General features: G+C 38.8%; 1 protein-coding gene across 1 annotated transcript in view; it reads left to right on the top strand.

Moving 5' to 3' along the window:
* Window positions 1-1,115: 1,115 nt before the first annotated feature.
* Window positions 1,116-13,559, top strand: part of ADCY2 (adenylate cyclase 2) — a 180,697-nt gene continuing 168,253 nt past the window's right edge. Inside the window, exon 1 of the mRNA XM_070749069.1 lies at window positions 1,116-1,775. Coding sequence (XP_070605170.1) covers window positions 1,512-1,775 — 264 coding nt within the window. The 5' untranslated portion in view covers window positions 1,116-1,511. The remainder of the gene's footprint in view (window positions 1,776-13,559) is intronic.

The raw sequence follows: 13,559 nt of genomic DNA, 5'->3' as shown, positions 1-13,559 counted from the left end.
GAGATCAGAGGTTTTTATTTTTGGAATTGATAAACAAGCAATGGAAAAAAGTTATAGGAGTTTATTTTCATACAAGAAAGCTGTGGAAAGATTATTGTATGCACAAAGATGAAAAGCTTCAGCATTACCCACAATGCAGGAATGGTTGGCAAGTTGTTGATGGAACTTGCTAAAATTGTCATACTTTGATCAGAGAAAAGAAAATATATGTGTTTATTATTGACTGGAAACTCCTCATAGGCTTTTGGGGTAAAACAGAAGAAAAGAAACTTATGATTCATGGTTTTGAGAAAGAAAGAAGAGAGTTATGTTATTCTGTGAAAATTCTGGAATAAAAATTTGAGGAAATCTGGAACAAACTTCATGGTTGGAGTGGCCAAGCAAGTCATGGTGGAAACAATACCCTGCTTTTCCAAGCACAGAGTAAGTAGACTCAGTCTCCTTCAATGTACAGTAATATGTAAGTACAGTACATTAGATCTCCTTAGCATCTTTCGGTAGGAAAGGAAGATATCCGTTATATTCTCAGGACTTTGGGTGTGTTTATCCTCACTGCCTTGGAGATAAAACGTCCTGAGAAACAAGATTTTACTTATACAGTATTCTAAATAAATATTAAACAAAAAAAATTAAGATGGAAGGAGAGCAAGTTAGTTTTCTATTAAAGAAACAAACTCACAATCTCTGTCCCAAAGGTTTTGATGCCGAATGCTAATTCAGCAGTGGATTCGTCTGCTCAGCTATATAGGTTGGGTCTGTACAACCCAGTATTTCAAAAGAAAAAGGAAAAAAGAAGAAGAGTGTTTTTAGGCTCCTATCTCCCGATCCAAATTGCTTTTGAGCAGACCGGATTCGCGAGTGCCGGTGCATCCGCTCAGGTGGGGAAAAACTAAATACTGTACAGTAAATGTTAAGGCGCGGAAGGTAATCCGATCGGTTTGAGAGCCGGCTTCTCCTTCGCGCGCCCTGAATTCGCTTCGCCTCGCCTCCCTCAGCCACCTGCGCTCTGCATATGCCTCCGAGATGCACACCCCCTTCGGGCACGCCGGGTTTCCCAGAGGCTGACAGCCCAGCCTCTCGTTAACCCGGCTGCCGACGGGAGGGCAGCCAGTTGCGAGCACAGTGGAAGGAGGCGGAGGGAGGGGAGAGGGAGCCCGCCTCCTCCTTCCCCGAGGTTGGACGGCGGTAGAGGTTCTGCAGGCGGCAGCGACGGGATCATTTCGGGACTGGGCGGGCTGCTCTGTTGCTTATTTCCCAGCCGCTACTGGAAGGGCCCGGGCAATGCCCCCAGCCGAGAGGTAGTTGCTTCGCTGCTGTTGCCGCCGCCGCGCCCCCGTGCGCCCGCTTTCCTCGGTCCGCTCCCGCATCATGCTTGGGCAGAGCCGCCGGGGTTTGCTGCCGTTGCCGCTGCCGTTCTTCGCGCTCAGAAACCCAGAAAAGCGTCGGGCTGATCCGGAACAGTTGAGCTCTTTTCTTTCTTTGCCGGCTGCTCCGGTTCCAGCGCAATAACTATGAGGCGGCACCGGTACTTGCTGGAGCGCGGCGCTGCAGACGCTCCGGCCGAGGCTGAGGGCGAAAGCTGCGGGGGCCCCGAGGGCTCGAAGCGGGGCCCTCTGTGCGTGTGCTGCCGCCGCCGCCGCCGCCGCCACCGCGACTGGCTCTACGAGTCGTACTATTGCATGAGCCAGCAACACCCGCTGCTTGTCTTCCTGCTGCTCATCGTGATTGGCGCCTGCCTTGCTTTGCTCGCCGTCTTCTTTTTCGCCTCCGGGCTGGTAAGTTGCCTGTCGCTTCGAGTGGCGCTTTTTGGCGGGCAAAGAAATTTGCCGCCACCTCGAGGAAGCGTCCCTTGCCCTGCAGAGTCCCAGACAGACTTGCGGGAGGTGCCCTTCCGTTTCGCTCTTAAGAGCCAGCGGAGTTCTTGCTCCAAGAGCTAGTATCGGGCCCCGCGGTCTGGCTCGGCTTCGGACCTCCAGGCCTCGCTCAGGATTGACCCCGCTAGCTAGAGAAAGGAGCTTGAGGCATCGCCCTCGACCTGCTTTAACGACGCCTCAGTACATGTGGCCCCGAGCATGGCTCCAGGGCGTTGTTTTTCAAGCCCTTCGAAACTTTTCAATACAGTATTTTGTGTATATTTTCCAGTCCTCAAATATTAAGAAATCAAGTGACCATTTTATTTTATTCTAAAAAAAGGAACGATTGTTGATCATCCTTGTCATTATTTAAGTTACTGTCTTAAACCAACCTGTTTTTTAATACCGAAACCATTTTTCAGCTACTGTATTGTATGTCACATCTATGGAAAGCCTCTGATTTTCAGATCCTTAAGAATGTGGTGGGAAATACTAATGTTGCCATTTTATACCATAATTGTATTGATCTTTTCAAAAGTATCTGAATCCAAAGCCTATTCAAAAATATGTTTGATGGAAATGGAGTCATCCCTAGGATTGCTTAAGTCCAATTTCATTAGGTTTTATTCTACAGTTTGAAAAGTTTGTACAGTACTCTCTTTTTTTAATGGCATTACTTTAATATTAGAAACACACATTCTTCTGAACATATCCAGTTCTGAATTCATTATTTGTACACCAGAATCTGCTCTCCCTTTTTCATTTTTGTGTCTGATTCCTGAACAATGGCTACAATCAATTGCAGAGTTATTGCTGTTTTCACAGGATTGTGTATCTCTTAAAAGCAAGGACTGGCTTCCTTGCCCTGCAATCTTTTAACTTTGAGTTTTTGTTTTTTAAGCTGATTTTCACTGCAGCCTCCTTTTGATTTGCAAATCAATTTCATTTTATGTAATCATCTCTATAACTTCTACAGTTCATGTAAATAAAAGAGGCCATGCAGTTATTTCCAAGGGTAATTACGTGGTTCTTTTATTGTGCTTGGTCCTGTTAGTTGCCAGTTTTGTTACCGGAATTTACACATAGCAACTATTTAGTCATCTGCCTGGCTCCTTGGAAATAAGTCTCTTAGATTTCAGTGAAGTTCACAGCCAAGTAACTGCTTAGGCTCTCAGTCCAAATTTAATTCTTCTAATTCATTTGCTTGGTTTCTCTCCTGCTGACAGATTAACCTTGTTGGCATTTGTTGTTTAAGTGACAAGAGTTTTAAAGCTACACAAATCTTTGGTATTCACTTTTTAAAATGTTTTCATCCCAAAGGAGTTAAAAAGACCATCTCTCTTTTTTTCAGTATACATGGCCAAATAGAGCAACTTACATATTGCAGGGTTCTATCACTAAGTTTTGGGAAAACCAAGGGTTTACAGAAATTGTCCTGGGAAGATCCCTTAAGTAAAGGTTACCTTTACTTAAACTGCTGGAGAATCAGTGTCACTTTCATTCAAAGTTTATTTTACTCACATATCAGAATTAAAGAAAACAATCAAGAAACTGTTTAAAAGTAGGAGAGCTAGGCTAGATATGAAACTTAAGCTAAAAGGGTAGAAGAGAATATTATATTTAACACTAGTACCATTTAACAGTATCTGTGTCTATAAAGCTAGGAAGCAGACCATTATTTGAGTGTCTTCAATGGCCACAGATTTTGGATTGTAGGGGGAACCTGAAAACCAAGAGAACAAGGAATTAAGTATCCTGGAGAAGCTCATAACTGACTGACACCAAACAGAAACAGTCAAGGCTACAACCCATTTTTTAATCTATAGTTGCTCTAATTATTACATGCAATTAATTAGAAACCTTTCCCCCCAAATTGTCTGTTGTACATATTAAATTGACAAACTCATAATTTTCAGAGAAGTGTGTTGATGGGTTCTTATGGCCCCATTCTGGTAATCCCTATCTCACATCTTCTGTTTGTATTGCAAATAGGAGTTCTGATAAAGCAGAAGCCTTGGGCTTTGGAGATTTCATGTGAACGTGATTGTATTCTATGCCAGACAATACTGCTCAAACAAAAACTGGCATGGAATGTTAAAATCTGGACCAGCATGGACATCCCAGGCTATTTTCAGTGTGCAAATACTGGGCACAACATCAAAACTAAGCTCCATGCTCCATTAAACAAAACAAAACAAAACTAGGGGCATTCTTTCTATAGCATTAACATACAGTGGTACCTCTACCTAAGAACGCCTCTACTTAAGAACTTTTCTAGATAAGAATGGAGTGTTCAAGATTTTTTTGCCTCTTCTTAAGAACCATTTTCTATTTAAGAACCCGAGCCTGAAAAAAATTCCCAGGAAATTTGAGAGCGGCACGAAGGCCTGGCCAGTTTCCTGCCATTGCCCCTTTAATCCCGGCCATGTCAGGCTTTTCTGGGCTGCCAGAGGAGCCTTTCAGGGGCACTTAAGGAGGCTTTGGCAGTCCAGAACAAACAAAGCATTTTCCTTTCTCTGGGCGTTTGGAGAGGGAATAAACTTCTGCCAGCGCCCAGAAAAAGAAATGTTCCCTTCACTCTGGGCAGCCCAGAGTGAACGGAGCAAGCGTTCTCCTTTCTCTGGGCACTTGGAGAGTTCACTGTGGTGACTCCCTCATGCTGCCTCCCATACACTCCTCCTGGAGCGTCTGGGGGCAGAAAGGCAAATGGGGTGCTTCACCCTGGCCAAATCAACTTGGCTTCAACCAAACCGAGGAGTCACCACAATGAAGGAAAGGCGCCGGCTACAAAGCGAGCAAGCAAGAGGAGAGGGGAGCCCTTCAGCATGGGAAGGAAGAGGATTTAGGTAGCAGCAGCAGCCACTTTTTGGTCAAAGGAGCAGGAGGTTCCCCCCTCTCGCCCACCTGGGTTTCTCTCTCTGGCGCAGTGTATGGGAGGCAGCCTCGCACCATGTGTATGGAAGGCGCGTGCTCCTCCTTGTCGCCTCAAAGTCCCTCTTTTTTAAAAAAAGCCTTAAAGTTTTGGATGTTTTTGATTCCACTCACCTTACCTTCTTCCTTCAGTAGCAACTGTCCTCCTCCTCTTCTTCCTCTTCCTCCTCCTCCTCCCACCCAAATTCCGAGCTTTTATTTCTTTCCTAATGGGTTTGCACGCATTATTTGCTTTTACATTGATTCCTATGGGAAAATTGCTTCTACTTACAAACTTTTCTACTTAGGAACCTGGTCATGGAATGAATTAAGTTCTTAAGTAGAGGTACCACTGTCTATACAAATAGGATTATCCCAAAGCCTGATATTCAGGAAAATAAATAGTATAATCATTGGCCAATATTGTAATAGCAATAGCAATGGCATTTAGACTTATAGACTGCTTCATAGTGCTTTTACAACCCTCTCTAAGTGGTTGACAGAATCAGCATATCGCCCCCAACAATCTTGGTCCTCATTTTACTCACCTCGGAAGGATGGAAGGCTGAATTAACCTTGATCTGGTGGTGAGATTTGAGCTGCTGAACTACAGCTAGCAGTTAGCTGAAGTAGCTTGCAGTGCTGCACTCTAACCACTGTGCCACTGTAATCTAAAATAAAATATTAGAAATTCGTGGCGTGAGAAATGTTTATTTCCTTTCAATATAAAAATAATATCCTTCCTTTCTAAGGCATGCACACCAGTCATTTTTTGAATGTTTTCATGTTTACAGTAGAACTCTCTAAAGACATTTTGATATTTTAAATGAAGAGGATTGTCTTATTGCAGCCAAGACAAGATCTACACTGGAGTATTGTTGTGCATTAAATGCTAACACTATTCCATCAACAGACCAATTGCTTCTCAGGGGGAGCCTATAATTAATACTACATGATGCTACCTGTGATTTGAATAGAAATGCCAGGCACATAATCAATCTATAGCATTAGAAATGCAGGAGAAACATAGGAGACTTTAGAAAAGTTAAGGAATGTTGATAACCTCGAGCATTGTTTCCCAACCTTGGCAACTTGAAGATATGTGGACTTCAATTCCCAGAATTCCTTGGCCAGCATTCACTGGCTGGGGAATTCTGGGAGTTGAAGTCCAAATATCTTCAAGTTGCCAAGGTTGGGAAACACTGACCTAGAGGACTACATTTGTGGGCTCCAAATGCTGCCATGTGCTTTTTAAAAAGCCTATGAAGTATTTGCGAGTATGGAGATCTGCACAGAAACAGAGTTTGAAAAAGATAGGCAATTATTACTTTTCACTTCTCTCTCTCTCTCTCTCTATGGGAAATAAATCAGAGATCTCTTATAGTTTTTCATTTGCCGTAGTCACAATTCTAAGTTGGTGGGCCGTGTCTATCAACACAGTCACATTCTGAACTCATTCCTCACAGCTAATATTCAAGCTTAGTTTGCTCAGTGGCACATGGTAACCGAAGCCACTCAACAGACCAACCATAAAAGCAGGGAGGGAGGGCAGAAGGCGATGGACTATTGAGGAACAGTAGTACTGTATATGGGAAATTGGAAAATGTTTTGTGAGTCAGTCAGAAGTCCCAGTGATGGGATAAAATGAATGCAGAGTTTAGTCCTCAGAAACCTATTCCAGTACCTTTTAAATGTCTCAATTGAGAGATTGAATATTGCTGATTTTCTTCCTATTCTATTCCTTTCCATGAAAAAATATACCTTCTGGATCTGATGTCTAACTTCTTAGGCCAATTTAAATGTTTTTCTGGCTCAGAATGTGCCAAGAGTTCCCAGAACTGAGAAGCTATTGTGAGGTACGGAAACCAGTGTATGCATTAGCAGAGGTTCAGCTGATTTAGAGAGATATTTTGAATGTTAGAGTTTGGTTTGTCTTTGGCATTCCAAACATGCCATAGGAAGTGGGGGTGAATTCATTTCTTATATATTTAGGAGACTTTTTTCCTCACTGGTTATTAACAAAAATGGTATGAGGAGAGGGAGAAAGGATTAGCCACATGTTATTTTGACCATAGCAACAGTTTTATTTTACAGTAAAAAAAAGTTGTCTTTGGTTATGCTTGCCATTATATGATAAATCAGATATATAGGGGGTTTGGGAAGTTTCTTGCTTAAAAGCTTTTGTCCTCTCAAGAAACTATTCATGCTCAAACATTTTTTTTCAATCTATAGATCAATCTCTTGATTACAGTACATTACATAATATATTGGATAGATATAAATTCATAATTTTTATGATTTTTGTCATTATAGAGTTTTAAAACACTAGCTAATGTTTGTAAATTATATGGTTATTTGTACCATCATATTCTGTTTTAATTCAGTGGTAAAACAAAGTTATGAAAATAATGTGAATTTGCTTACTTGCAAAATAGTTTGAAACATTAAGTTTATAACTATGCAACTGCTGTGTAATTTGCAGAACAATTTTCAGTATTTTTAATATTAAGATGTAATGAGAACGTTATTTTTTGCTTCTTTAACAATTCAGTAATCAGTTCAATAATTATCTGGCTATTGATTTGGATTTGTAAGTGCATGAGACACTTTTCTTAATTTTTTGCATTAAAATATTGCACTATATAAATTTCAGGTTATAATTAATAAAATCTCCCCCTGTGCGGTTTATACTATTTAAAGCTCATATTAAAACTAGGGATTTTACTTTTGCTTTGATAATGCCAAACAAAATAACAGATTATACATAGTGGCCACCTAAAAAATACCTTTCACAAAGCCTTTAATCTCTTATAGCTGGGCCTGTGAACAAAATGTCTATTTAATTCAGTGTATTTCCCTGGAATAATGGCAAATCTTATTTATATACAGAAATGGTACAGAAACAAATCTTCTAAACTTGTGCAGTGCAGGAATTCTGCCTGCCAAAATTGGTTTGAGAATTTCCCTTTCAGCTTGACTCATTAGAATATTACATCTTTTAACATATAATTTCTTAGACAATTAAACATTTCATTTCCTAAATCAATATCGGAGAGGAAATTGCACGGTTTGAAATGTGGGAGATTCCAATGACAACTCTTAATATTTTTCTTTTGTATTATCCTATTACTTATTCTGCAACAAAGTATATATCCTACTATTTTGTTCTTGATGCAAGAAAAATGAAAACTATTTTAAAAAAGAAATGCTTCAGTGTTGAACATGTGTTTTCAAGTGAAAAGAATGAACTCCCCCTGCAGGTTTTCAAAAGTTTCTTACTAACTAAGCATTATATATTATTTTTATTTTCAGAAGCTACTTACTTATATTTGAGGTTAATACTGTACATGCAAATCAGGAGGAAAGCAATTGTATGTGGCCTCATCTCCAGCCTAATTTTGGAAGGGTAACTTCTTCTGTAGGCAACCTGTTAAAAGTTCACAAAAGTCAATTATTTCTTACCACAGTCAATTGAAACTTTTCAATTTTTCAGAAAAATGTAATGCAACCAAAGACATTGAGAATAATTCTCCCGCCCCTTCCATCCTTCTTTCTAAAACCACATGTTTCTCTAACATATTTTTTTTCTTTCATTCTACTTAATTGTACAGTATAACCAAATTTCAAGAGGTAGAGAATAACTGAAATACAATACTTGCTGTGGTTATGCTACTGTTAATTTCAACTGGGCTTATGTTATTATATACAATGCAATTTCATTATATTCAGGATTCTCAGAAATTAATTTTAATAAGTTTCTGCATTTCAGAATTATAAAATGGTTATCAACACAGTTCAAACAGCAGTTATTTTAAAATATATATTCACGTTTTGCTGACATCAATACATATAAACAGTTGACATTTACAATATCATTCAAGTTCTTTTCAGACAATAAAGAATTATGATATGAAAGGAAAAAGGGATTAAACTGTGCCCCTGACACTGCCCCTGAATCTTTATATGTTCGTTAGAATAGCTCATCAAATGCTAGGGGCACAGAAGTTGTTCATGTGATGTGTCAGGCTTGTCTACCCTTACTGTGCATATCCCCATCAATCTGAAAAGGGGAACAGGTGAAGACTATCCATAAAGAAATCTCTAGTCAAGAGAGCTTGCAGTCAGTGTTGGGGTACAAAATATTTAAATATGTTGTATATATGACTTTCCTTTTCTTTCCCCCCAAAATATCAAAGTAAATTCCTTGACCACTTAGATAAGGGGTGTCAAACTCAATTTCATTGAGGGCCTGATCAGGATTGTGTTTGACTTTAATGGCCGGGGTGGGTATGGCCAGCTCAACTTTACTCATATTAGGGGTCTTTGTGGTGACCCAGTGAAAACGGGCTCCCGAGCTCCGTTTCCGGCTGCAACAGTCTCCTGCAACGCTCTGCCAGTGAAAATGGAGCCTAGGAGGGCCGCACGCAGCAAACACAAGCTCCATTTTAATCTGTGATGGCCTCCATTTTCACTGGCAGAGGCACTGTGGGCCAGTCCTTTGTGATGATGTCATAATCAAGTACATAAAGGTTGAGCATGTCTTGTGATGTCATGATAAAGATTTTGTTTCATCAGTTTGCGATTGTGCTGTTGCAGAAGACACTCATGCTCACGTTGTAAACCTTAATGTTTGAGTTTACTCAATTGCCTTGTTACCATACAAAGAAATAACAGTCACAACTGTATTTGTGGCAACCACAATCAGGACTGGCAATCCCTTGTAAAGCAAAGTGGTGGCTAAGTGAAACAACTATGTTTATGCTCCATCTTCAACTTTCTTAGGTAAATCTTTTACATTTACCTGCAAATGTCATAAATATAAAAACTGATCACAGAATTATTTTTTCATCACTGTCATAACTGTGAACAGTCGCTAAATGAGGCAGTTGCTAAATAAAGACCATCTGTATTACAAATAGGGGTAATAAGAACCAATACCAATACAATTAGGGTTTTTTCTGTATTAGTAAGACTTCTATACTTAGTGGAGCAATGGTAGCTCCTCTAAATGTTAAATGTTGTTTGTCTTGTTTGTCTTAAAGAAAAATCAATTAAAAAGATTGTGGTTTTTTTTTTTTAAAGAACCAATACCAGGATTAGCTTTGTGATATTTTTCAGCTGAAATTTTATCTGGTAATGTAATTTGGTCACGTTACCACTTGTAACTGGAATCCAAATGCAGAACAGACAAAACTGTTATCATCATTATCATCACCACCACCATCATCAATATTTCCACCTTCCCATTCATAGAATATTTAAAGCATCTACCATATCTAATAAATACTGTACAACAAAATAAACAAACAAATAGAATAAAATAAGACAAAACTGTATTCAAATATGTACAGTTCTAATGAACTGTTCTAGGGGAAACCATCCTGAACTCCCAATACTTGATTTTGTCTGCTGGATGTGATTGAGAGGGAGAAATTGAACTATTATATTGCATAACAGAATCTCCAAGATCCAATCCACTAGGGTATTAAAGACCTATAATGCCAGAGATTTCATAAAATTACAAAGAACTTGAACTTCCTTGAATTGCAGAGCCTTTCCCCTTGGCTTACTAAAAGAAACAGATCCAAATCTATGCATGCATGTCTGCTACAATCTGATCATGTTTACTCCTGGATAAGCCTTTCAGGATTGCAATCCCAGTTGCAATCAAAGGAATGATAAATTTTGGGTGGTCTTTTAAATAAACATTTGATTGTCTTGTTTACTTTTGTGATTTTTTTTTTAAAAAAGATTTGGCTGGAAATAACTTTTCCTCTTTTTACAACTAGATAGTCTCATTTGTATAACACATTTAACGAAATCAAGAAAGAATAGAAAAGAAGATATAGTAATAGAACATATCAATGAAAGAATAGAAGAAGAGATATAGGAATAGAAGAAAGGTATAGGAGATATAGGAGAGCAATAGGACAGGGAACGGAAGGCACTCTAGTGCACTTGTACTCGCCCCTTACTGACTTCTTAGGAATCTGGATAGGTCAACCGTAGATAATCTAAGGGTAATTGTTGGGGGTTTGGGGATGACACTATGGAGTCTGGTAATGAATTCCACGCTTCGACAACTTGGTCACTTGATTATAATCATAGGAGTTCTAAGCTAAAACAACCCTGTAATTGTTTGGGGCTAAACTGTTAAGATGTTCATGAACTGAGAGAGCCATGTTAACAAGGTTAGCCAATGAATAGGCATAGCAACTAAGTCAGCCAATGGTAGTTAAACACTTCTGAGTCTGTGCAAAGAATCTAAACTGAAAAACCTAAGCCAGTGATGGCAAACCTAAAGCATGGGTGCCACAGGTAGTATGCGGAGCTATATCTGCTGGTACCCGAGCCGTTGCCCTAGCTCAGCTCCAATGTGCATGTGTGTGCCAGCCAGCTGATTTTTGGCTTGCACAGAGGCTCTGAGAGGGCATTTTTGGCTTCCAGAGAGCCTCCAAGAGGGATGGGGGAGGACGTTTTTACCCTCCCTTGGCTCCAGGGAAACCTTTGGAGCCCAGGAAGGGCAAAATACAAGCCTACTGGGCACACCAGAAGTTGGGAAACAGGTTGTTTCCAGCCTCCAGAGGGCCTCCAGGGTATGTGGGGGAAGCTGTTTTTGCCCTTCCCAGGCATTGAATTACGGGTGTGGGATCCCACTAAAAATAACTTCACTAAACATCTTTAATCCTCCTCCTACAATTATAGTTCTGTAGGGTAAGAGCAAGGTACTCCTGCTGAACATGCTGTGATGGTGTTGTGTATGAGAAACCTACCACACTTTTTTTTCCTTGTCCAAGGTCAAAAAAGGAAAATACAACAGGTGATAATTTCATGGACTCTTGTAGTATCTGCTCCCTGATTGATCATCCCAATTTATGCACAGCTGGCACCTAAGGAGGAATAGTGGCTTACTCAATTGACCATTTTGTGAGAAAGTAGCATGGAAGGGATATTCTGTCCTATGTGGACGTACAGAGAGATGAAGATAACATTTATGGTTGTCAGAATATTTCAGAATTGACCCACAATATTAATTTTGGAATTGGGGTTAGTTAAGGAGTATTGCTAAGTTATTTTCTGTATCACTTTTGATACTGGGAATTACATGGAGAGGACTAAAAATTGGATACAGAAAGACAGGGGAAATCAGTGCTTCCATCCATGAATAATCAGTTGGTGTGGTCAGAGCTGATAAGGATTAAATCTTTGAGAACTTCCTTGCGCTTAGAGTGTATGGCATTTTTTACCTTGGAATCCTAATGCATGCAACAGTAAAACTACAATTTATTATCTGCTTATCGACAATTCTTAAAGAGGTTGCCTAACTAGAGGGAGTTGCTTGTGTTTTTTGTGGTTTTCAATAAACAGAAGAATAAGGAAGATAATGAACACATGTGCAGTTTTGTAAACAGAGCCTCAGGCATACCTGGGATAACTAGCCACTGTATTGCTGCCTTGAAGGGCATATTAAACAAAAGCAAGGAGTAATGATTTTAAACTACAAAAGTGGGCTGTAATGATTTTTAATATAATTCTAGAGGATCCTTTCTGTATTGATTGCTCACTGAGAAATATCCGAATAAAAGTTTTTATTGGGGCCTCAATGTAGGGTTTTTTTTAAATTGAAGGTGTTTTTGTTCCCTAACCAGAGTATATTTTGGAAGATAATAGTTGTATAAATTTGTTTAATTCATTAATTAATTTCTCACATAAATATTCTAGATCTTTCTCAGAGTAACGACTGTTGTGAAGACATATGTGAGACCTGTTCTTTTGCTTTTATTTTTCTATCAACTACTAGAAATTATGTTTTCTCTATGGACATATATTAAATAGCCTCACTGACCTTGCAAAAACCACAACACATGACTAAACTTTCCAAAAGAAGAGTTTTGTTCAATTAAATCCATGTTATATTTTATAAGTGGTTTGCATTTTCTTGGCTCAGAGTAATAGAAGAATAAAATTAGATCACTGTAATTACCTTGTTGTTGTTTTAAAAATCACTCTTTGGAGAGTTTAAATGGAGAAATTAAATGGAGAATGAATAATTTCAATGAAATTAAATGGAGATTAAATGGGAAGATTAAAATACAAGGCTACTTAATATACTATTTTTATTTGGACAAAACACTATTGTGCTATTTTTGGTAATGTTGCTAACAAATACATATTTTATTTTCTAATGAAAAATGTCTTCCATTATTTTAAAGCATTTTATTTTAAATTCCTGATCATTTATTTTATCTACATAGAATTGTAAGATCTACATAGAATTATAATCTACATAGAATTATAAGATCTAATACTGTGAGGCAAGATGGTATTTTGATAGACATAGGTTCATCATGTACATTAGATGATAGTAAGCAAGATGAGAATAAATAAATATATACACACACACACACACACACACACACACACACACATGTTAATTTTCTATATATAGTATAGTAGACAGGTGAAAATACTTGATTTGCATTGCATGATTCATTTCTTCCATTAGTTATTTCCATGGTGGATCACTTCTAATTATTGTAATAATTCTTTGTGCTTGTGTTAGCAAAAACAGAGAAAGCTGCAACTCCAAATTCTTAAAGGACTTACTGATATTTTAGAAAAAAAAGGATTCTGTTCTTGCAACCAAGACAAAATTTAGATTGTAGTATTTTTTTGTGCATCAGATGAATCACTGCTCCTTCAAAATGCAATTGCTGCTCAGGAGGAACATATAATTAATAGTGTATAAGAGTAGCTGTGACTAAAAGAGTAGAAGAAGGCACAATCTACTATATA

Source organism: Erythrolamprus reginae, chromosome 3, assembly GCF_031021105.1.
Source record: "Erythrolamprus reginae isolate rEryReg1 chromosome 3, rEryReg1.hap1, whole genome shotgun sequence".
Taxonomy (NCBI): Eukaryota; Metazoa; Chordata; class Lepidosauria; order Squamata; family Dipsadidae; genus Erythrolamprus; species Erythrolamprus reginae.
This window is presented reverse-complemented; position numbering and strand designations above follow the sequence as displayed.